General features: G+C 41.0%; 1 protein-coding gene across 2 annotated transcripts in view; it reads right to left on the bottom strand.

Annotated features, from left to right (window-relative positions):
• The window catches only part of MAP3K1 (mitogen-activated protein kinase kinase kinase 1), a 61,227-nt gene extending 35,463 nt beyond the window's left edge, over window positions 1-25,764 (bottom strand). The window contains exon 1 of one of the 2 annotated variants that reach the window (XM_053408568.1): window positions 25,037-25,764. In XM_053408568.1, the coding sequence (XP_053264543.1) occupies window positions 25,037-25,599 (563 nt within the window). In that variant the 5' untranslated portion in view covers window positions 25,600-25,764. The remainder of the gene's footprint in view (window positions 1-25,036) is intronic. The other variant, XM_053408567.1, reaches the window with a different exon arrangement.
• Window positions 25,765-26,379: the final 615 nt, after the last annotated feature.

Raw genomic sequence — 26,379 nt, 5'->3', positions numbered from 1 at the left:
GCATCTGGACTGAGGAGACTCCTTGGGTAGCCAATTCCAGAGGTCCATTTGAGAGATTACAGTTTGGATCCATGACATTTATGCTATGGAGTTCCACAGAGTTTAATCTCATATCCTGTGCTCTTTAGCACATACATGAAATCTAACTGAGATTGCATGGAAATCTGCAGTAGAGTATTATCGGCATGCTGATGACACTCAGCTCTACTCCTTCTCATCATATTCAGGTTAGGCAGTTCAAGTACTCAATCAAGCATATGAGATGTGCAATGAACACTAGTAAACTGAAGATAAATGCAGAAAAGATCGTGGTATTTTTGGGTGGCAAGTTAATCTCCCCAGGGAGGTGCTGTTGAACCTGTTCTGGACAGGACTCCCCTTGCCCAGGAGAACAAAGTTGCAGTTTAAGGGAGCTAAAGTGTCACCTATTACATGCTGCACCTTCTATCAGCTGCGAGGTCCTCCTAAGACAGAGATAGCCTAGTCAGTGTCATTCATGTCCTGAAAACCTTCAGATTAAACAACGAAAATGTGTTATATGTAGGAGGGGTTGTGAAGACTTCTTGAAAACTTAATTTAGCCCACAATGCAGAAAACTGAGCTTGGTTATAAAGAACAGCTCTCACAACTGTGCTTGCTACTGGTCCATTTCCAGGCAGAATTCAAAGGGTTGCTGATCACTTTAAATGCCTTTGGACTTGAATATATATTCATTCATAATTAGTTTATGAATTGCCTTTCATGAAGTGCCAATCACACAATAAAAACAAAAATAGGTTTTAACACGATACAAAACACTGAAGACCGACACCTAAATAAATAAAGCTGGAAAACACTGTGAAAACAATATATATATAGTGTAGTTTCTGGAAACCACTAATAGTGGGCACATGTCATATCTCAGCAGAAACAATGTTATGCAAATCAGGGGTAGCCACACTGAAGCCCTGCTCCAATGTGCAATGGACTGGGTTTCATGTTTTAGGAACTTCCAAAAAGAAAAACCTACTGCGTATGTAAGGAGTAAGGCAGTCTCAAGCAACCAAAGTCTGGTAATTCCAGCAAACATTCGTTCCAATGATATTTTGGGCATTTATGCATATATTCTTCCTTGTGTCATCTATTCATTCACAGTCACTGGCCCAATCTATCTTTAATGGAGATGGCCATAAGTAGGAATAATGTGTAAGAGGCAAAAACAGAATAGAGAAGATATGCAGGTCTCTGAAAGCAGTCAGTTGGCAATTTTGATTAATCAGAGCCCTATTATTCATTTGCAATCCAAATGGTAATTAATCCAGTATGCAATCATTGCTTGTTCATATTCAGGGACAAAAGAAAATATTCATCCATTTTATTATTTTAGAATGATTCAGTGCAACCCACTGTATAATCATCTATTGCAAACAAACTTTATGCAAACTGTAAATGCAAATAGATATTCTATAATATGTACACTCAAAGAGAATTTAATTTAATAAGACTACTGCACTCACAAACAGCTGGAGTAACTGTAGAAGGAAATTGTGCCTCTTCAGCCTAAGGAGAATTTGACATTTAAAGAATGCAAAAGGCCACAAACACTAGCTTCTTTTGGATACACATTTCTGCAGACTAATAAGGTTTCATTATTTCTTTGCCACTTGCAGCTTGCAACAGAGGAGCCAGATTGTTAACACTATAATGCAGTCTAAAAAATATGGTGGACTGAAACCAAATAAAGTTGATGTTTTTATTGACACTTTTTATTGACGTTTTTATTGTCCTCCTTGTAATTTTGCATGCTGGATTTTTAGGGAACTGTGGTCTATAAATATTTTAATAAGTAACATAAATAAATAGGTGGATGAAAAAGGTAACTGTTAGGTGGATTTGTAGCTGGTTGACTGACTGAACCCAAGTGCTCACTAACTGTGCCTCATCATCCTGGAAAAAAGTGACATGTGGGGTTATTGTTCAACGTCTTTATAAACTACTTGGATGAAGGAATGGAGGGGATGTTCATCAAATTTGCAGATGACACCAAACTGGGAACGGTAGCTAACGCTGCAGGATACAGAACTGGGATTCAGGATTACATTAACAGATTGGAGAACTGGGTCCAAACAAACAAAATAAATTTAAAAGGAGCAAATGTAAGGTTACACAATTATGCACAGATTAACCAGCTGCACCAGTGTAACATGTGAGACACCTGGATTACTAACAGTACATGTGAAAAGGATCTAGGGGTCTTGGTTAACCACAAGCTTAACATGAGTATGATGCAGCGACAAAAAAAGAGAGCTAATGCTATTCTAGGCTGCATCAAGAGAAGTATAGTTTCCCGATCAATAAAGTAATAGTAGCACTCTCTTCTGCCTTGGTCAGACCATACCTGAAGTACTGTGTCCAGTTCTGGGTGTCACAATTTAAGAAGGATATGGACAAGCTGGAACGTGTGCAGAAGAGGGTGACCAAGATGATCAAGGGTCTGGAAACTAAGCCTTAAGAGCAATGCTTGATGGAATTGGGTATGGTTAGCCTGGGAAGGAGGAGACTGAGAGGAGAGATGATAGGCATCTTCAAATATCTCAAGGGCTGTCACATGGAAGACGAAGCAGGCTTGTTCTCTCCTGCTCTGGAGGGTAGGGCCCAAACCAATGGCTTTAAGTTACAAGAAAGAAGATTCCGACTAAACATCAGGAAGAACATTATGAAAGTAAGAGCTGTTCGACAGTGGAACAGACTCCCTTGGGAGGCTATGGACTCTCCTTCCTTGAATGTTTTTAAGTAGAGGCTAGATGGTCATGGATGCTTTAGCTGAGATTCCTGCATTGCAAGGAGTTGGACTAGATGACCTTTGGGATCCCTTCCAACTCTACACTTCTGTGATTCTAAGTTCTTGGAATATATAGAAGCTTCTATTACCAAAATAATGCTGCCAGACAAAATTATTCACACACAACCAGTTCAATGAACTACTTTAAAATTTTATATTATAAGTCAAGCCTGCTAGATTTTTAATTTTGCAATGCTGAGTGTGTCAACATGCAATATAAGGCCAGGAAAAAGCATATGCAGACTACTGAAGCCCTTAAGCCACCTTGCAAAGTTGTTAATCTAAATGCAAGTAATTATAATAGTGATGTTATGTTAGAGATTTTTCACACATGCCTGGAACTCCAAAGTTACACTTCCCATAGCAATAGTTCAGTCAACCTGCATAATTATATTTTCTAATAATGCATGTGTCATGGAGGAATTACAGCTAACATAACATTCAGTAATACAAGTGGGGCCCCATTATGGCAGCTGTGGGAACTTCCTGGTTTGAGCATACATGTAGAAATCACTACTACAAATAGCGCATCAAGCATCCCACATTTCAATTCTTGGGTTTAATCAAAGCTAATACAAGAATCCAGTATTTTAGTGACAGACAATTCCAGTGCACAAGAGCTAAGTCCCGGTTCCCTAGTATTTCCAAACACAGAAACAGCTTTGACATCCGTCTTTGAACAATGCAACAGCTCCCTGTTTATGCTGTCTATCTATGGAAATATTTGAATGATATTGTTTGCTCCATCTTAATTCTTAACTTTCCCCTAAGCAGGCAAGTGAATCTACTCTTTATAACAGTTTCAAGTGGCAAATCTTGGTGTAGTTTAAACTTCCCTTCCTTTCATCTTTCTAACCATGTGGTTTCTTCAGCAGCTCACTATCTACATCTAAAATATCAAAGCAAAAAGCACAACACACTTTGAGACAAAGCACCTACCATTTCAAGTATGTTTGAAGAAGTCCCTTTTGTTCCTCAAAGCTTTTATTCTAAACACTTTCCAATGTAGTAATGAGAATACGTTGCTGAAGTTCAACAACCCTGCAGTGCACTTTACTGCTAATATTGTGGGTCAGATGTGAAAAGCTCAGACTGGTTTAGATGCCCAGTCAAACATCACACATATGTGCCAAACATCACCCATACTGGTCAGCTTGCATCGAAGGTGACTCTACTCAGTTTGCCCCTCAAACCTCCTCCATGACTAAATGAAGCATCCAATTGGATCCAGAACCTTCCATGACCCACTGACTTGCATGCAGTCTGGTTGCACTTCAAAATGTTTTTAAAAACTAAGAAAGTGCCCATGAAGTCCTAAATTAGAGCAGGGACCTTTGCTTTTTTTCAGAACTCTCCCCCTAAGCATCTGGCTCAGATAACCTACATATCAGGGATACACTGCAACATTTTATTGTAATCCTCCACTCCCTAGCTTAATTTCAGGGCATTTTTGGCACTCCCAAATTGCTTTATGAATGTAGGCCATGTGGGATGAACTCCTATTTCTTTTCAACAGCCTCCAAGAACATTCAGTTAGACAGAGAAGTCAGGATGCATTTCTTTCTTCTTTAACCCAATTTAAGCCCTCCTATTTAATTTCTTTTTTTCAAAAGAAAGTGAAGCTGTGTACAAAGAACACAGAAGAGTATATCCTCTAAAAGCTGTCCTTAAGATTAGCTATTTGGAAGATGTAGCATTTTAAAAATAGCATTTAATACACAATATATGAAGTCCTAAATATTTACAAGTATTTGTGACAATAACAGTCAGGTTCCCAGTTTTGTACAACACAGTTAAAAGTGTCTTCTTGCAATTTACAGAAAGCATTCAACATACAAAAGTTTGGTCAATTATTTTTAAATTAATGAAGCAGCTTCCCCTAATCTGGTTTCAGTGTAGTATAATTAATTTTCCAGCACATATGCTAATCCACTGTTCTTCTGAGTATGGTAAGTCAAATATAGGGATTAACCTATTCTATTCTCACAACGACCCTATAAATTGGTCAAGACTCTGACAAACACATTCTCATTCTCTCTCTCTCTCTCTCTCTCTCTCTCTCTCTCTGAGTTATCCAGGGAGCTCCATGGCTGAGCAGGATTTCAGCAAAGCCTCCCCATCCAAGTACAACGCTATCTATACCATCACAATGGCTCTCTAGAAACAGTTTTCCCATTTATATCCCTGGATAGCACACAAGTATAGCCAATTTTCTTATGAGGGTTTTCATCTAATAAGTATTATACTGTACATACTTTTGTAGTCCTTCGTGAAACTCAAATTCAAACAAAATGAGATTGACACTCTGGTTGGATGTACAAGAGCATTTTCCTAAATAACAAATTGCTTAGGAAATTAACATCTCTTGCGTTCTTTTCTTTGTTCACTTTTTTTTGTTTCAAGGATCACAAATCATAATACTTTCAAGATAAGGACTGCCAGTTATGTATGCTAATGTGTTACTTGAAAAGAGGGTTTGGGGGCATTTCACACTGATCAAGTCATAACAACCCCTACTATTGTGAACTGGCAATCTGCAAAGCCATAATTTAAAACCAATCCCCAAAAAACATGACAAACCAAGTCTGATACCTTGATTCCTGATAGCGTTGCTGAGATGCTTGCGGGTATGCAGGTATCCACTTGCAAGTATAACCTATGCCAATTCTAACTGATTTTAATCAGTAAAAAAACTAGGTTCTCTACTAGCTGGAACTAACAATGCTTCTCTTTCAGGAAAGCAGCATGTCATGAAGATTGAAGGCCAGCTCAAAATCCTATATTTTGATGCCAGTTACCCTTTTGTTTCTAATCTTCACTTTTAGAGAAAGGTTATGGAACAGATGGTCACTCTAATTTCAGATACCCCAGAAGCTATTGGTTACCTGGAATCCTGCCAGTCTGGCTTTTGCCTTTTTTGGCACCATTTATGTCTATGACCTTTGGCTACAGATTGATAGGCTAAATTGTTCACTATTTAGCTTTTTATATCTTCCAAGGGCTTTTGAAACTCCTTAACATAAAGTATTGGCAGTTCCCTCTTTTGCAGATAACTGACAATAGCATGACATGCAAGCCACACGTCTATTTACTCTCACAGGAAATGTAAGCATGGTTATACTAATGGTATAACTCACTTAGTTTGCAGTGTCTTGATAAAAAAATGTACTTTCATTGATGGACAGAAACAAACGGTTCCTGATCAAAGCTCTCTAAATATTTAGTAGTGTTATACTATTTGGGTTCTGTGCATCATATCTACCAGTATTTGCTCAAAGAATACATTTATTTTTCATATCCTAATTGCTGTAGATTTTCTGCATGGAGTATTACACCAGGCTAGGATATAGTGAAAATATGAAAGAAAAATCAGATAGCCAAGTTGAGGAGATATCATTTCCCATGGAATTAAAGCTTGAAAGCAAAATCATAGCCTCTCACTGACCTAACCCCCCCCCCCGAATGGCTACTGAAATCTGGATTGTCAGTGTTGGTTTCCAAAACTAATTCCTAGATTTAAGATCATATCCTGATTAATATTTGCAGTTCTACAGGAGCCTTACATGATGATGTTCATTACTACCTCACAATTAGTACAGCATTTCTATATTTTAAAATGGATTATTTCAAATACTAAAATTCTCATTTCCAGGCACCATTATCTGCAGCCCACAAATACAAAAGGAGTTACAAAGGTCACATTTTCAGATTGTACACATTCATGTCTTTCTGTCTCACACCCACCGTGTGATAAGGCTATATGGACAAACCACCATGCCATTCATGACCAGAGCATAACCAAGATAAGAACCCCAACAATAATGTAACTAGTAGAGAGAGGAAATATTTCAAAGTTGTTGCATATATTTGATTTAAGTTTTGAATGAGGCATAATCGCCAAACCTAGAAGTGACCCGAGAATGTCACTAAACATGGCGCTAAAAGGGTGGGGCGGGGTGGAACGGGGCAGGATGTGCTTATATGCATTCCACTGATGCGCAGGGTTGGGTGGGAACTGAACACAAAATGATCATTGACAGTACACATCTAGCTTTCCTGTTCTTGCACAGTACAAACACAACTATTCCATTGCACCAAACAGCAACTACACTGTCAACATATGCTGACCATACAGAATGCTGGTATGTTTCAGCAGCACTGTCTCTCTCAGGTTCTGCACCCTAACAAGTTGAATGTGAAGGGAAGATGTACATTTACACACATATCAATTGTTCACATTATCAAACTGTGTCATAGTCCTAATACATGGTTCATAGTGTAGAAGACCAGACCAGAGACATAAATAGTAACATAAGCATTATAAACAACAAGAGGTACGTTTGGACACACTCAAAACAGGAATTAATGTGTGATATCAAATTCCATGAAAAATTCATCATCCATGAAAGCCTTTCAGTCATAATTATAACACTGGAGTGGAAAGTCTAGAGAAAGCAAGAAAGCAGCAACATTTTGATAGAAACAGGAAAACAATCAACCAAGGTCAGCTGATTATAGCTTATTTCAGTGCAGTGTCTTCATTTTGAACTAACACAATCTACAATTTACTACAGATATTTACAGCTGTTGCTTGAATATGAAGTAACACAAGTCCTGCTACAGGAGAAACTGATTTAATAGCCCAAGGACTAAAGTGTTCTTGCATATGAATTCTGAACAAATCTAAAAATAAAAAATGCAGACACAGCATGCAACCTAGATAACGCATGGAGGAGCTGCCAAGAGCAGTTAAAATCAAGGTATAAGCTAGGCATTCATCTGGAAGGTACTTTAATAATTTTTGATAATTGTGTACTAATGTCACAATAGAAGTACTCTTTATTTCTGAAATATCTGTTCTATAGCTTGTTTTACCTTTAAGAAAAGTAACTAAGCCTTTAAAATTATCTTGTGCCACTTCACAAATGACAGAAAAAGTTAAAAATTGGGAGGAAGAGAAAGGGAATGAAAAAGTAGTAGTAGAGTCATTTATATTTTATTCACCCTGTCTTAAAAAAATAAATAAACCCCAAAACACCCACGAATTCATCATTTAATATTGCTAATTCTCCAGGATCTATGGCTTGTTTTTTGTTTGTTTTAAACAATTTAGAGCAGATTTTGGGAAAGTGAGCTTCTCTATAGGAGTATGCTCAAGGATGAGCTCTTCTACAGCAAATTTCATTTGCTGAAGACCTCATGAAGCACTCTACACAGTTTCTCTAATGAAAATACCAGTGGGTCCATCCGTCCCCCAGCTGTAGTAAAAAAAAATGACCTGAATATATGTATGCACGTATAGACCAAGCAATAACATGCAGTTTGGTCCTCACATGACAATAGCATCTTCTTCTGTTTATGTTTGGATATCTAAACCATTTGGCCCAAGCTATTTATAAGCTATAGCCAGTCCATTAAATATGGCCAAAATAGTGATCAGCTATTAATTATGACATAACCACCGCAATGATACAGTTTCACTACAGCAGAGTTACATCTTACACAGTTGTTAATTCTACAGTCAGCACAGAAGACATAAATTGTGTACAGTAAGACCACAACTTATCCACATTTAACTTGTGTACATTCAGCTTTATGCCCTTGGCAAAAATAAAGGAAAACGGAAAGGGTGGGGACATCTGGGGGGGGGGGAATACTTTGACTATACACGATTTGGGCTTGAAGTTTGATTCCCAGAATGGAATCCCTGCATAAATTGAGGGTTTACACTACAGTCTATTCAAAATCCCCTGAATTGCCCTTTACACTCCCCTTCAGAAAGATCTGTAGTCAGGGTGGGGGCCCTGGGCTCTGAGCAGTCTTCAGACTCACTCCAACTCCCTTTTCCGGCTGCCAGGCATCACCACTTGCTTGTGTGATGGCTGTGCTCTACCCCACACCCCACCCGCGTCACCAGCTCTGCCTGCTCCCTATTCTCTACCAGTACTTTTTCTCCATCTCCACCCTGCTTTAAAAAAAAGCTCAGAGTGGCTAACAACTCTCTTCCTAGTTTACCATACAGTCAAATATCAGCTCCATGCCTGCTTTGATTCAATTCTACAGCAAAGGATATCCTCAAATTATTTAACCTCCTATGCTTTAGGGTTCAAATAGCACATAGCAATGGGTCCTCACCCATGGAAGTGAGTTCTAAGCAGCTGGAATTTTTCTTATTTACACCAAGTTTTTCCCAGCCTTCAAAGAAGCCAGCAGCAGTAGAGAACAGCTGTTTATGAATGGCAGCAGGCTTAATCATTACAGAAAGTCTATTTAAAAGAAAAATGGATGCGCTGATACTCAATAACAATGATTGTTATAGATAGAAACTCCACAAAAGTGTTCATAATATGTACCGTATTTTTCGCCCTATAGGACACACCGTCCCATAAGGTGCACCTAGTTTTTTGGGGGGGAAATAAAGGGGGGAAAATTATTTCCCCCCCAGGCACGGGGCTGGGGCGGGGGAAGCTCAAGCTTCCCCCGACCCCAGCCCCCAAACAGGCAGCTCTCTGCAAGCCGTGGGAGCGCTCCCGCTGCTTGCGGAGAGGTCCGAGAAGCCTGGACGCGCTGAGCTGAGCGCGCGCAGGCTTCAACATGCAGGCAACTCTCTGCAAGCCGTGGGAGCGCTCCTGCTGCTTGCGGAGAGGTCCGCGAAGCCTGGACGCGCTGAGCTGAGTGCGCGCAGGCTTCAACATGCAGGCAACTCTCCGCAAGCAGCGGGAGTGCTCCTGCTGCTTGCGGAGAGGTCCGCGAAGCCTGGACGCGCTGAGCTGAGCGCGCGCAGGCTTCAACATGCAGGCAACTCTCCGCAAGCAGCGGCAGCCCAGCGCTGGGCTCCCGCTGCTTGCGGAGAGGTGTGCGAAGCCTGGAGAGTGTGAGGGGTCGGTGCGCACCGACCCCTCTCGCTCTCCAGGCTTCAGCGAAAGCCTGCATTCGCCCCATAGGACGCACACACATTTCCCCTTCATTTTTGGAGGGGAAAAAGTGCGTCCTATAGGGCGAAAAATACGGTATATATTTATTTACTATACTATGCAAAAGTTTCATTAGGACAGAGTAAGAAAGTCAAATTTTAGCACCCACTCTTTATTAAGAAAGCTTGACAGTTGTCCCCTTCTGGGTAAAGTCAGGGTTCCCTACTTTCTTCGAGACATGACCTTATATAGCATTGATCACATAGTGACAGAGTGAAACAGGAAATAAGTTCCTTTGCTCTCCCTCTTCTCCTGTTTCACATGATGCATGGCTTGGAATTTGTCCTTCTACAGAAAGTTTAGCCAGACCTTAATAACTCTGATGTAGATAATGAGCATACATAGCCAGCGGAAAAGTGTAACTTGTCTAGGGATCATATGAGTTAATTATACTCACACTTCCAAGACTTTGGACCTTTTACAGCTAGGCCAAAAGTTACATATGTGGAAGCTCACCTGGGCTGAGCTTGACTGCAAGCATCTGGAGAATACATTTCAGAAGGTTAACCACTTGACCAATAAAGCGTTGTTGGTTTCTTATGATTTTTAAAAATTATATTAAGTTATTTGAACAAGTGGCGTAACTCCTACATAGAATATGAAGGCCACAGGAAAAAGAAAACCAAGAACCAGAGTTAGAATACCAGACATTTTCACCTATTACAATTTGCAAATATTTGATGAAAGAACATATGGACTGTAATAACCAAGGATGCAAATTTCCCCCTCTAAGTCAGTTTGTGCAGGAATAAATTAAATACAGCAAATGTTTTTACTCTTAATATTAGAATGAATGCATTGTTGGGGGGCATTTCTACTAGTTTTATATTGACTGGATTTGTGTATGAGTGTTTTTAAAGTAATGGTGAGGGCAATTTGATGCAGTCTGACCCACAGTGGCCACTGCTGCACCAGGACTACTGCTGGGATCATGTAGTTATTATCTTATGCTCCAACGGGCAGCAAAATTAGAAGCACAACAGCTGCTGTAGAAACAAGCACTAATAAAGCAACCAATAGCCAATTGCAGTGTCCATGGCAACTCCATGTCACCCACCAATCACCCACCCAGCTGCCACAGCTGCATTAGCCATACATGTAAAGCAACAGTCAACATGTAGCAATAGCACTGTTAGGAAATCACCTTACCCAGTAAACAGTTATCACCACACACAAGCAGGCAGATAGTACTGGGATTGTTTGGTCATCTCTTCCTAGGTACTATAGCACTGCAGAAATAAAGGCAGCAATTGACACCTAGAACTACGAACCCCACAGTTCATAAACATCTTAGGTCCACGGGTTTGTATGTATTATTACACTTAAATTATTCATATATTAATCATTAATAATTTTAATGTTGTTTTTTTATCCTGCCCTGCTTTAATCAATGTACAAGCATAGTATTAGCAACATTTATATAGCTCTTTTGAGTGTTCAAAGCTCTTTGCTTACCTTATTCTACCTAGTAAATTTACAAAGCCTCTGTAAAAGAAGGCCAAGCATCAATCCTCCAGATGGTGTGGGGAATGGGGGAGTATAAATGTTAAATATTTATTTATTTTTAAACAGAGAACATTTTTAGAAATTACGTGTGATTAAAAAACTGGATTAACACATAAACGGTTTCTCTCTCTCTCTCTCTAAATGATCTTGAATTATGAACCCAAAGTTTTAACTACTTTAATGCATCATACTGGTAAATACTCCATTGTAGAGACTATCAAAGTACCGTACTTTGCCACAAAGGGCACCATCAAATATAAGAGCTCTTTCCCATTTGTTAATCCAATTTTATGTAGCATGTGTGGCTTGGCAACAAAACTGTGGCACCAGTTATAGGGAAGTGATCACTGTGTGAAGGTTTTAAGCACAATCCCCTGCAACATGAAGAATATGTGGAAGACTTATCATCAAAAAGTCATTTTATACACACACAGATGATGATGATAGATAGATGATAGATAGATAGATAGATAGATAGATAGATGATAGATAGAAAGAATATATGAGAGAGATGTTTTATTTTCAAAGAGACACATAACAGGATACTTGCAATCTGTTCCAATACTATCTCAGTTCCCAGAACTCCTTCCCCTCCTGCAGCCATCCAGCTAGGGCAGATGGGGCTGCTGCCTTGCATTTGTAAATATAATAAATATGTGTGCACGTTTAACCAAATAATTACTGCCAGCACCACAGAAATCTTGGTACCAGTGTTTGAAAAATAGAGACAATTGAAAATGAGGACCAAATCCTGTATTAGCAGTGAAATAAATGCACAAGCTGTACGACTAGTAGTATGCAAGGGAGGTGGGAGAATCTTATGAAAACGAGGCAAGGCTGACATCATCTGACAGAATTTAAGGATCTGGACTCAAATTCAATATGCACTTGCAAATTTTATTTCCCAACAAGTATTATGGTAAGATGCTAATTTACAAAGCTCAAATTCTGAGACTTTATAGAATATTTAGCTGAAGAGGTACCGTATTTTTTGCTCTATAAGACTCACTTTTTCCCTCCTAAAAAGCAAGGGAAAATGTGTGTACGTCTTATGGAGCGAATGCAGGCTGCACAGCTATCCCAGAAACCAGAACAGCAAGAGGGATCGCTGCACAGCGATCCCTCTTGCTGTTCTGGCTTCTGGGATTCAGAATATTTTTTTTCTTGTTTTCCTCCTCCAGAAACTAGGTGCGTGTTATGGTCTGGTGTGTCTTATAGAGTGAAAAATACGGTATATTGCAAAAGTGACGTTTATCAGCTGTATAACTATGGAGTGCCACAGGAGCACATTAAACATCAGAATTGTAACAGGAACCTTTGTATGAGTTAATACTTTATTATTCGTTTGGTGCTACACTGTATCTTTGTACTTTTGTCCTTCCAGGCTGTGACACTTCATGGTTTAATTTTTTGTTTTCCCTCTTTTTATTATGTTTGCCCTTTTCTTCTTTTGTAACAAATCTGTTGATATCAAAAGTGAGCTAACAACTTGCAAATCAGAATTCTGCTCTTCCAAGCAGTACTCTGCGCAAACTGTAATTGGCATTTTTAAAAATGCAGATAACTTATAGTATTTGGCATGACCCAATCTCCTCTGCTTGGAAAAAAATGGAAATTATCACCCAGTATAACTGGTACTGCACAACTCCCTTATTTTCCCTTAGGGAACTAACCCCCCACTTTCATCACTGGTTACCTGTAAACATTCTTTGGAGGTCAGACACAGTGGTATCATTCACATGTAACTCTAAGCACAGTTTAGCATTACAAGGCTGAGGTTCACCAAGCCTCAAGTTCATACACTACCGGTAATTCTTATTACAAGCTCTAAGGAGGAATTCATAAGCTTTTGTTTCCATTTCAGCTTAACCACAAGCTTATCTTCAATCTATGGTTGACTTTAAGCGAAACAAGCCAACTCCAAACCAAGGGTAATGAAGTTGGTTTGCTTCAACAAACTATTAATATTAACCACAGTTTAGAGTTTGGACACAACACTGTTTGTGGTTCAACTATAATGAGTACTTCTTATCTCCTTACGCCTATACTGGAGGAGGGGGCAGGACAAGTGCATGAACATAAAGCTCGCTGCAACTCATCTTCAAACTCTATGACAAGGATTAACATTACATGCAAATGAAGACAGCAAAAGCTTCACTCACTGTACTCAGTGTATGATTAGCAACAAGTCCGAACGGATCACTGACTGCATAGATTACTGTGCACAAATTATTTAGTAGCAAAATACTGCAACAGAGAATTATGTTTCAAAATTGTTGTAAGGGGGGGCTTATGCACTGCATGCAAGGGCCAGTGATGGGAAACCTATGAGCCTCCAGATGCTAATAGACTATAACCCCCATCATCCTTGACCACTAGCCACAGTGGTTGGTGTTGATGGGATGTGGAGTCAAACGTCATTCCTGCATTGCAGGGGGTTGGACTAGATGACCTTGAGGTCCCTTCCAATTCTATGATTTGGAGGGTCACAGGTTACCCACCCTGGCACAAACTGTTTCAAGTGTGAACCAGCAGAAAGATGAATGCTAAGTGTCTGAATATGTTGCAGTTTCCAAAGGTGTAGCTGCACTGGTCTGTTGCAGAAAAAATGGAGTCTCACATAATTTTAAAGACTAACACATTTATTATGGCAGGCAACGTACCCTCTGTGCACTACAGCACAGGTGTTGTTGCAGCAAGCTGAGAGAATCCAGTTTTGTGCCAGTTAAAAAAATTAAAATGTGATGTTCCTTCAAGTGAGATGTTTCATGGATGGGACATTTGAAGTTTTCTTACTTTAAGCAACTGATACATTGTTATTGAAGATCACAGACACGGAGTATTGATTGTAGCCATTCACATCATTTTTTGCCTCCTGTGAAATAAAAGGCTTTATTTCTTAAACTCACTTGAAGATCCCTTCATTTGGAGTAGAGCCACAGGCAGAAATTGAGACATCTGCTTTTTACCAAGCAACAGCTCAATATTTATACTGACAAATAATTAGGCTTACTATGATTGGGGTGGCTGCCTTCTTCCAGCATGTGTCATGCTTACCAAAGAACAGCACTGTGCAATGTAAAGCAAATTGGGGGTTGGGGGGTTGGACAAAAATGGGAAATTCTTCCTTCTTTGAGCATATAACCAGTTCAAGCAAATTTACATTAATTGGCATCATTTACCTTCCTTTCACCTATTAACCTACTATAAAAATATGAATGTTGAAAGCTGTTAATGTCCCTTTGCAACTAGTGAAATATGGAACTGTAAACCTGATGTGAGATGCACAAGTTGGTAGAATTGTTTCTTGACAAGCAATTGGGTACAATGTTTATTCTTCTTGACTGTACCTTTATGATATTAAAGGTAGCGCTTCCTATTTAATATAGAAGATTGTATAAAGGAAGGGGTGGGGTGGGACCAATGCCTGGGCACAGGGTATGAAAGGTAAGCAGGAAGGCGTGTGCATGTATCACACAAACAAATTACCGGTAAGCATTACACTTTGTCTTCATCTAAGTCTCTTCCTTTTTCTTTTCTCAATGTGCAGCCTATTTAGATGTGACATTTCAAGACATTTCCCTGCCTTCACATCCATCGGCAAAGGACTTAGAAGCAGTTGTCCAAAGCTCAGAATGAGATGGAAGACTCCATTTCCCATGAGGAAAAAGCAGTGGTAAACAGAAACAATTTTTGGTATTTTGTAGATGATTGTATATGCAGTATGCAGTATGATTTTAAAATATTATTTCATCCAAGATGCTTAGCAGTCACAAAAATCATGTAAGTTATTAGGCTTATGTTTGGGCAGTTCCACCATTCAATCCATAAAGCTTTGCAAGTCATCTACCATGAAGTCAATGATCTGTTCAGATGTGCACTAATGCTATGCTCTTAATCAGTTTACACAAGCAAGTATTACCTTTTATACATACAGAATCTTATTCAAGACTGAGAAGCTGAACACCACATCATATTTTATTTGCATGCTTACAAAAGTAAAAGGTGTGCATCCAGTTCTAAGAAACCATTTCCATAAATGCTTAGAAGACTGACTCATTATTATCTATGCTGGGGAAAAAGTAACTCACAAATTGGCCCCCTGTTCTTGGACATGTGGGATAAGACTGATTATTCTGTTTCAGAAAAATAATATGCCCTAATATATATGAATACCCTTTTCGTACCAGGAAAAAGGAAACATGGTTTCCTATTGCATCCATCCAGACTGAGAAAAAAGAATAAAAGATACTCATATGTCATTTCATAGTTCAGTATTGTAGATACAGTTTTGTGGAACTCCCTCCTAAATGAGACAACATAGGCTTTCTTTCTTTCTTTTTTAAATAAAACTAATATGGATTTTGGGAGAGAGCTTAAAATGCATCAGCTTCCATAGCATAATACTTAGCTTAAAAGCATAGAAAAGATTTTCAAATCACAAACTAGCTCAGATATTTATAAAGATTGCCTATTGGCTGTGAGTCCTAGAAGATGGCCCCCTGCCTTTTAGGCCTTTCCCCACCTGGTCTGGGAGGGTGAGGCCCTGGCTGACTGACTGACTCAAGCTACAAAAGCGGAGGCTGCTGAACAATGCTGGGGTATTGTTTGGGGGGGTTGTTGGGCGTTGGGTGGGTGTGTTGTTGCTGTTGACTTCTGTATCTCTATTTTGGATCTTACGATTTATTTGTTGTGTACTTTTTGATGCTTGATTTATTGTTTATGACTACTTTTGTTATGGGGACGCGGGTGGCGCTGTGGGTAAAAGCCTCAGCGCCTAGGGCTTGCCGATCAAAAGGTCGGCGGTTCGAATCCCCGCGACGGGGTGCGCTCCCGTTGTTCGGTCCCAGCGCCTGCCAACCTAGCAGTTCGAAAGCACTCCCGGGTGCAAGTAGATAAATAGGGACCGCTTACTAGCAGGAAGGTAAACAGCGTTTCCGTGTGCGGCTCTGGCTTGCCAGAGCAGCGATGTCACGCTGGCCACGTGACCCGGAAGTGTCTCCGGACAGCGCTGGCCCCCGGCCTCTTGAGTGAGATGGGCGCACAACCCTAGAGTCTGTCAAGACTGGCCCGTACGGGCAGGGGTACCTTTACCTTTCTTTTGTTATGTTTGTAGTTACATAATTTTATATGTTGCAAGCCACTTTGAGCATAGCTTTAACTTTGAAAATGATTGAGATGGTCTCCTGATATTCTGGTACATGCTTCAGACCATAGGACAGCATTTCCCCAATCACTATAAATATTTCCCTAATTTCACAATAGCTTTATTTAACTTTTCCTTTGCTTCACACTAGTTATTTCAACCTAATGGAACATCCCTTGATAACAGCTTTATCCTGTGACATTTCAGCACAAATTTTCTCCAGCATATGCTGCTCCTCAATAATAAATGCAACTACTACTAATTTGCACCCAATCAAGAAGGTAGAAGTGGTAGCACAACTAGCTTTCCGCACAATAAAAAGTATGTCCCAGATGCATTTTTGTCTTTGCAAGGAACTTCTTGATCTCCTTCTTCTTAACCTCCTTGGTGTTGTATTTCCTTCTGAAGCAAAAGATGGTGTATAGGAGAGAAATATATAGGACAAAAGGATGCTTCCACATGGGGGCTTGATACTGCAAGCAGAATACTGGCAACATAATTATTTTTAATTTATTGATATTTCAATGGAAAGGGTAGACTCAAATTCAATGAGGATGAAATATAGGCTGGCATTCTGGTGGAAAAGACATCACATGGATGCTACAAAAAGCATGCATGCACAAGAAGCACTGATTCTATAATAATCAACCACCTGGAGGTACGTGAAGATAGTCTTGCTGCTTTCGGAACAAATCCTTGTGATCTGTGGATGCAAGGAGCTCCTGATGACAAGCTCCCACAATTCCTTAAAAATCCTTAAAATATAGTGGTCTCATGTTAAAAATAGACTACCTCCAGAATACAAGGCAAGCGTCACTTCCCACCTCGGTCAAGCATTTATTTATTTGCAAGACTGACTGAGAGAGAGCCAAGGATGGGGAACCAATGGTTCTAAAAATGTTGGTGGAATGGACCATAACTCCCATCATTCCTGACCATTTCCATGCTGGCTGGGGCTGATGAGAGCTGGAAGTCAAATGACAATTGGAGGCAGTGTTTGAAACTCAGATATAATGACACCTTAAACCTAGGCTGTGGTTGCCACAATGCGATGTCTAGCCACTGTTCCCCCCACGCACACCAATGCAATTATTAGTAGTAGTAGTACTCATTCCATTTCTAGGCTGCTTTATATTTCAAAGAACAAATCTACAACACATTAAAACATCAAATAAAACAATCCAGGATAAAGCTAATTCAAGCTTCAAGGAAAATATTTCAGATCCTTCTCTAAGTGACATTTTGCTTTCCTCAGTCACCAACCTGGCATCCCAAGATCGCCACATGGTTGCAATTGGACCTGCACTAGTCGCAAAATGTGCCTGGCGTCTGGCTAATTTTGAACATTGTTTGGAGGGTCACTCAATCCCACTTTAAGTAAAGGATAGCTTCAAATATAGATAGATGATTATAGTAATCTAGGCATGAGGCTATGAAGCAACAAATTCAATGTTTCTAGGCAAAACCCAGGAAGAAAACCTTTTAAATCAAACCAAGATGGGCATATAGTTCAACTCATTTAAAATATTAGAGCAGCCCAGCTGGATAAGAACATGGATCCAATTAATCTAGCACCCTTTTTTAAACAATAATCAGCCAAGCACTTCCAGAAATTCCAGAAGCAGGGCATGAAAGCAACAACCTTCCATTGTTTTTTGTTGTCCAACAATTATTCTCATGCTTCTGATATCTAGAGCAGACTTGGTCCATGGAGCATATGAATACCACTTGCTCAAGTGAAAGCTATTGCATTTATGTCTTAGCTGACCACACATTTGGTTGACCACCATGAGAATAGTGAGCTAAATTAGTTAGGTCTTTAGTCAGATCAACCAGGGCTTTTCTTTTGTCCTTATGTTATTACCTGAAGGGAAACCGAATTTATTCTCTGCTCCAGTGAGGATCAAGTCTCTGACCAGTTACCATGGATAAGCCCATAATTGTTTATTTTAATATATTTCATATACTACATACTTATTGTGTCTTCCCCTCCAAAAAGCCCAAAGCACTGTACATTGTTTTCTCCTGTCCTTTTATTCTCACAACAACCCTATGAGGTAGTTTAGGCTGATAAGATAGTTACTGGCCCAAGATCAGCAGGTGAACCTCCTGGCTGAATGGGGATTTGAACCCTAGTCTCCCAGATCCTAGTTCAACACTAACCATTACACCATACTAACTCTCTTACTACAAAAGTCATAAAATTCTAAACACACCCAGGACTCCATTGTTTCCTCAGGGCTGGAAGAAAACACATGAGGTATCTTCATATTTGTCCTTAAATGTAAGTTAAGTAAGTTAAGATATCCACCTTTTTAACATTTTGAATTAACAAAACAAAACCCAACCACAACTGGTTGTAAATCTTAACTGAATCAATAGGGCATGTAAATTCAAATCCGCTAGGAAAGTTGTCCTGAGAGTCACACAAGGGACAATGTCAAAGGAATATTTACACATTTCAGAATTGTATCCAAGCAATTGTGCTCACAAACACAAGTACCAATAATTTTACTTATTTATGTAATTTATATCCCGCCCTTCATTCGCAAGTAATTGGGGGGGGGGGTCCACAACAATAAAAATACACAATGAAGTCAAACAAAAACCTGAAAACAAGCATGACAATATACAAACCATGTCATCTGTTCTTTCCTAAAACTATGGCAATGTAACTCACTCTTCATTCCCCAAAGGCCTGAAGCTAAGAGGAAGGCTTTCAGCTGTCACCAAAAACTATATGTGGGAAAATAATTGTGTGGAATACAAGTACACTTTTTGAAGCAACCCTCAGCTGCATTATCATTTGGTATGACTGATATCATTAAAATAATTAAAATGTTAAGTCTCCCCATTACTGCTTATCCAAGGAAGTTACTACATAGGGAGAAACAGTCTCATAATCACACTGATTATGAGTCAAGTGCGCTCCCGTTGTTCGGTCCCAGCGCCTGCCAACCTAGCAGTTCGAAAGCACTCCCGAGTGCAAGTAGATAAATAGGGACCGCTTACTAGCGGGAAGGTAAACGGCGTTTCCGTGTGCGGCTCTGACTTGCCAGAGCAGCGATGTCACGCTGGCCACGTGACCCGGAAGTGTCTCCGGACAGCGCTGGCCCCCGGCCTCTTGAGTGAGATGGGCGCACAACCCTAGAGTCTGTCAAGACTGGCCCGTACAGGCAGGGTACCTTTACCTTTACTATCAGGGTTATATGAAGGACAAGCAGACACATAACATTTTCTTAGAATAGGCTACTCTGGAAGTATCCTGACTGTGTTCCCTTAAAATATATTCTATTTATCCTCCCCATCCTAAAGTTCTGAAAAAACATTACACACACCTGCAGCAATTACTGTCAGTTCACCACCCTGATTGGCTGTCTTCCCCATGATGTAATCTATGCTCCCTGAATGATTTCCCCTGAAGTTCCTGTTTTTAATTAATAAAGCAATGATTGAATATGCAATAATATTCATGCAGTGTTTTCATGCAGTATTTTTAAAAAGGCAAGTAGCCAATTTGTTTGAAAGGTTGAAACATGCAAAAGGGTCAAGAGAGTTTTGATTCACTAGTATATGCATCAGCCACTACAGACATGAACCGCAGAGGAAAAGTATCTGAATCAAGGCAACATAAATCACTGTACACTCAGAATTGCTTTCTATCATTTTTGAAAAATTCCAGAGAATAGGTGAGGAGCCAGAAGCAAAAAATGCAGTGATTAGATGATGCAGACTTTGAAAGAATGGCAATCTGGGCTGCAATGAATAAAAAAATGAAGTTGCATTAATAGAACCATAGCTTCCTAGCCACTACTAGTAATAGCTTCACTTTATTCTGCCCTAGTCGGACCTCATCAACAGTCCTTTATCCAGTTCTGGAAGCTGCATGCAAATTATCAGGGATAAGTGGTGTTACAGCCATCTGGAGATGCTCTAGCTCTGAATTTCCTGCATCAAGCAGGGGCTTACACTAGATGGCCTACAAAGTCCCCTCCAATTGATCAGATCTATCAATAAGTGTGGGGTTAAATAATTTATTTACACCAGGTTTCAGGTATCATTTCCAAACAAACATTCATACTAACTAACTGGCAGAACAGTTAAAATTTATTTGTTTTAAACTAATTACAACAGGTTGTATCCAATGCTCTACATGCATTGTTCTGTGGGCACAACTGCACTTCCATTTCTTATTCACCCCATGAACACCCCCAAAACAGTGGTGGCCCCCCCAACCCTCCAAAGCCAAATCTGAACTCTTACCTTTGTATTGTTGCTATTTGTATACCTGCTGTTGTATACCTGCTATTGTATTGTTGCTATGTGTATACAGTTGTACCTCAGAAACTGAACGGAATCCATTCCGGAAGTCTGTTTGACTTCCAAAATGTTCAGAAACCAAGGTGTGGCTTCCAATTGGCTGCAGGAAACTCCTGCAGCCAATCAGTAGCTGTGGAACCCATGTCGGGCATTCAGGTTCCAAAGAACGTTCGCAAACCGGAATACTCCCAGGTTTGTGGTGTTTGGGAGCCAAAATGCTCAACTTGCAAGGCGTTCGACTTCCAAGGTACGACTGTACCTGCAGCAATCAGCATAAATACAGCTTAATTTTACTGTTGGTGTTCCATAATACAGAAGGATGTTATGTATTTTGTACTTTATCCATCTTAGTGCAACTTTTATCCCTTCTGCTCGCAATAGATGAGCTAAAATACAATCTATGGTAGAAAACAACTATAAATTAATTTACAACTTTCACCAGAAATTAAGCTGCATAATGGCTTCCTAGGGATACTTAAAAGCATATGTTGCCAATATGTTACACTCTAACCAAAGCTTTAACAAGTTTGTCAATGATGCATGCTTGTGTTTACAGGGAGATACAAACCTGACAGTAGAGATAAGCAAAATGTAGCCTTTTATCAGTAATTCAGAAATAAATCTCAGAACAAGGCTTGACAATAGAAGGTCTTCCCACCGTTTGTTTAACAAGGTATGATGTGACCCAGGATCTGATCTCTCAAACCACTTTGAATCATGTACATAGCTTTATAAGGCAAGCTAATAAGCTGCTGCTTCTCCAAATAATTTTGATAGGACTAGTAGAACATTTAATACTGCATAAATATATACACAGCAATTACAAAACAAACATATAGAAAATGGACATTAATGCACAGAGAAGCATTAGCTGGATTACAGATGTGAATTAGTAGACAGACTACAACTGAAATTATTCTGTATAAATGATTAATAATAATTTGGAATTCTGGATTTTATATGGAACAACCCTAGAAAAGTATATTTGTGCTCGTGGCATTATAGGATAGAAATGATGACAAAGAAATTATGAAAACACATACACATACACACACAAACTACTCAAATAAAATTACAGTATTTTGCTGGAGCTCTCCAGATTCACTTCAAAAGCTTGCAGTTAATAAAACATAGTAACTCCATACCCAGCAGTGCATTTCTCATTTTGGCTAAATGAACTACCTATATTTTGAATTCCCAGTTCTCCCATGGAAAGTGTTCTCAACTAGGAAGGATTAATCAGTCCTGTTAAAGTGGGGTTTATGCAATGGCCACACATTTGAAAAACTTGATCTTGTTGTCTCATGGACTCTACAAAGTGAAGTTACCAGCTATACATTACATATATGCATAATGGATGCTGCTAACAGCAAAACACAAACACAAAACATTTCTCCCATTTTAGCTGCTTCTTAAGGCAAGGTGAGCTACTTCAGCTCCCACAGCCATATTCAATATATATTTGCAAATCTAGATTGAACCATTTCTCATTTTGTTTTGTTCTAAACTATCAAAAAATTCTAAAATACTGTAACAGGATAACTTGCAACTATCCCATAGTTTTCACATTGCAGAATTGTTGCAATGTACAATATTTTGGAAGCATTTTTTCTTTGTGGAAAAAAATTACTACATAGATGTGAAATGTACAAGGGCTTTGGAGGAAGCACACAGTCTGCTTATTGGGCTGAAAGGAATCTCAGCCACCCTGCTTAAAAATATTAGCAATAAAGTATTAACAACTTCACATAGGAATTGTACTTTGTACTACACTTCCCCTTTGTACGAGACATTTCAGTAGAATTACGATAAACTGCTTACAGGATTGAAGTCTACAGCTTCTCTGTGCAAAGGTAAGCTGTACTGTATTAATGTATTTTCAGAGATAAAATGCTTGAGCTACTTGATTTCACCCACTTTTTTAAATTAAAAAGTGTGTTTTATTAATGGTTATTTTTATGTCTTATCCATCAACATGAACTAATCAAGGATACTGCCTCTTCTTCCAGAAAGGCAATATTAAATTACCGTAAGCATTTAATAAGTAAAAAAGCTACAGCTAAAAAAAATTCTAGATATAGGAATGAGGTTAAGCATACTATAGGCTAGTTAAGAAATATCAATCTCACTGCACTGCTGAAACACAATGAAGCACCTGGTATTTAATATTAACATGCAATATTTGCTATATAATGGACCCTATCAAATCTGTGAAAACCATTACAACAAATGCTCTTGGAACCTCTTCTATAACTACTAAAGGATTTATAAATTTAGGTGAATTTCACACGTGTGTGAAAGTGTAATGAGGATACCCAGTAAGATTCTCCCATATATGGAGCAGTAAGTCAACATTTCAACGTTGATGATTTCGCCCAATGTAACAAGTGCTTAAACAAATGAAAAAAGAACCTGAGAATCCTATTTGAAAGATACGATTTTGCCAATGTCATTATTGCTCTGTTGCAATCATGTATTGCTGTACTGCAAGATACAGAATAACACAATACGAAATGTTCATTTCCCAGAAACATTTCATTCATGTTTCAGCACTAAGTCTCCTCAACTAGCTTATCTGCACTGGGAAGGTTTTTCACTGACTACAAATCGTTTCCTCTGGGTTTTGTTTTTTGTTTTCTTGCAAGTTGCATATAATCAATATGAGTATGTCTGCCACTGTTGATTAATCAGTGGACCATTACTAGATCTAGTGTTTACTAGAATGTTGGTGCCTGTTTAATTAACAAGACTTTAAGAACCACAATGGATAGTTGTTAGTATCAAAGCTAAAACAGTCCCTGACCATCAGTTAAGCCTCCAGGGAGCAATTTATTACTGTCACACAGGGCTACATTTAGTTGTACAGTAACTTTAAAAATAGCATTGATACTAGCACTAATGCTGCAAACCTAAGCAAGCTTACTAAAGTTGGTCCTACTAAAATTAGTCTGTTTTGGTTCAGAGGAAATGCATTTATGATCAGACTGCAAGTCCTCATTTATGAGCAGTCAGGTCTGCTGTTCTCAGATTAAGCTCTTTTCCGTGTGTACTGATAGCACCACCAACCCACAGCACAAAGTTTCCGAGGGCAAACAGACCAAATGTGCCAATCCAAAGCAGCAAGGCTACACGGTTTAAAAACTGCAACAGGAAATCTGAATGGTTTCAGCTATGAATTAAAAGGCACTCCAACCATCTTGTGCTTTTTACTTTAATAGCCACAGCTGTAACCTGCGCTTCTCTCTCTAGAATAAGAACAGGGTATGTTTTGCAACGTCAACGCTTGAAACAAAACATGGCACACAATCTCCTACAACGTGAGCCACCTGACATCGCATTGCAAGTTTCTTAGCACAAATAGGGAATAAGGCATGCATGTCTATACATTGCATTCTCTCTTAAGAAGACCCAGATAAAAAAAACAGTTCCGCATTTTCAAGCTGCAATGAGGTGGAACAAGGCACCGGGGGCGGGAGAGAGAAACGCTACCGTGGTTCTTAAATATCAAGAATGGCAACTCCAGGGGATTGCAAACTGCGACCAGACTGCTAAATGATATGCATGTCAACGAAGCCGAAATATTGTTTAAATAGAAACGCACGTTAAAGAAGCTTCGCCCCACAACTCCGGATCCTCCTGCCCACAGCGAAAAGAACTGCCTGCAGAATTAGCGGGTTTAACCGCATTGCAACTGAATGGCTGATACATCCGGTCCTGGGTCCTCCTCCTCTTCCACCACCAGCAGCAGCAGGACAAATTCAAACTTCAAAGCCTCTCTGCAGTCGCTGGGCAAATATCAAGCAGCCTTCAGCCCCGCAGCGCCCACACATTCCCAGCACTTGCAACACCAACGATCTCGAGAGAGAAACCGGGGGGGGGGGCGCGCACGGGGGTACCTACGAAGAAATGCAACCGAGGTAGCGAGGGAGGAAAACGCCACGGTGCCAAAACAATGCTTTCCCCGGGAAAGAAGCAGTGCTGCACGCCGGCCGTGCAGCCGAGAGCGACCCCTGGCAAGTTTTCCTGGCGAAGCCCAAGCCCACCGTGCAGCTTGCACGAGTTTTAAGTTACCGCAGGCAAGGCGGCTCAGCGCGAGCGTTTGCAAAGGAGCCCGGGCATTGCACGCCTCCTTCCCGTGCAGCACCTGCCCACGGAGCGGGGTCCCTTTCCTCTCCCCACAGGCCCAGCCCAATGCCCCGGGGAAATCCCGCCGTTCCCAAGTGTCACCGCCCTGCCCTGCCCCGACCGAAATCAGACCCCCACACTCACCCTGTTCCGCCCGGAGGGGGCGGCGGCTCCACGGTCTTCTCGGCGGCGCCAGCTCCCGCAGCTTGGCTCGCGGCGTCTGGCAGCGGCGCGTCGGGGGAGCCGGCGAGGAGGAAGCCGCGGCTGGGGGAGGACGCGGGGCTGCCGGGGGTCGAGCGCGGCTGCGCGGCCGACGGGGAAGAGGCGGCGGCGGCTCCCGAGAGGCAGAGGGGCAGCTCCGGGCACTCGGCGGGCTCCGGCAGCCCGTCCAGCTCCACGCTCCGCACTTTGCGCAGCTGCTTCCGCCTCCAGTCCGAGCGAGGCTCCCGAATGCCGCCGCCGCCCGGGTCTCTCGTCAGGAGCGCGCCGCCGCCGCCTCCAGCGCTCCCAGCCCCGCCGCTCCTCACAGACTTCGGGCTCCGGGCGGCTGGGACGGAGCAGGAAGGGGAAGCAGAGGCGGCGGCGGCGGCTTCCTTACTCGACGATAATCCGACCGAGGAGGAGATGCGACTCGCAGCCGCCACAGCAGCAGCAGCAGCCGCCGCAGCAGCCGCCGACCCTCCTCCTCCTCCTGCTGCCGCCGCCATTTTCTCTGGCGGCTCGCATCACATCCCACACACCACTCGCACTCCCGTCAGCCAGTCGTACCGGGCTCTCTGAGGCGCGCGCGGGCTGGCGGGGAGGGAGGGAGAGGAGAGGAGAGAGAGCGAGGGAGAATGGCCCGGCCCGGCGGCCGCTGGCACGCAAGCGGCGCGGGGCTGCGCAGGCTGCGTAGCGCCGCGAGGAGCGCAGGCTGGGCGGGCCCAGGTTGAGGGGGCGGGAAGAACGGAGAGAGGAAGGAGGCGATAGGTAGGCGGCAGGGAGCGGAGAGGCGCGCCTCGCGGCCGGGCCTGCCCCTCTCAGCGCCGCCTCAGGCCGGCCAGGTACTGGCTTGGCTGTGGGAGCTCCGTGTCGAAAAAAACAAAAAACAAGCGCTCCTCCGCCTCCTCGTCCTTTTCCCACAGCCAGGCTGGCTCTGTCAGCCGCCCTGCTTTAAAACATTAGGGAAGAGGGTGCTGACTCCTGCAATCCCATTAATAGAATATAATATTTTATATATATATATATATATATATATATATATATATATATATATATATATATATAATTGTATATTTTGTGTGTGTGTGTATATATATATATTTATTTTTGTTGGTATCACTCGAGTATTATCAAACGAGTATTATCTCTCTCTCTCTCTCTCTCTCTCTCTCTCTCTCTCTCATATCTCCTAAATATCAATATCCAGGCTGGTTGTTTGTTTGTTTCTCTGTCTGTCTGTCTGTCTCTTTTAAAATAATCTTTCCATTTCCAAATGCGGAATTCCC

This window comes from Podarcis raffonei, chromosome 11, assembly GCF_027172205.1.
Source record: "Podarcis raffonei isolate rPodRaf1 chromosome 11, rPodRaf1.pri, whole genome shotgun sequence".
NCBI classification, from domain to species: domain Eukaryota; kingdom Metazoa; phylum Chordata; class Lepidosauria; order Squamata; family Lacertidae; genus Podarcis; species Podarcis raffonei.
The sequence above is the reverse complement of the archived record's forward strand: the minus strand, read 5'-3'. Positions and strand labels throughout refer to the sequence as shown.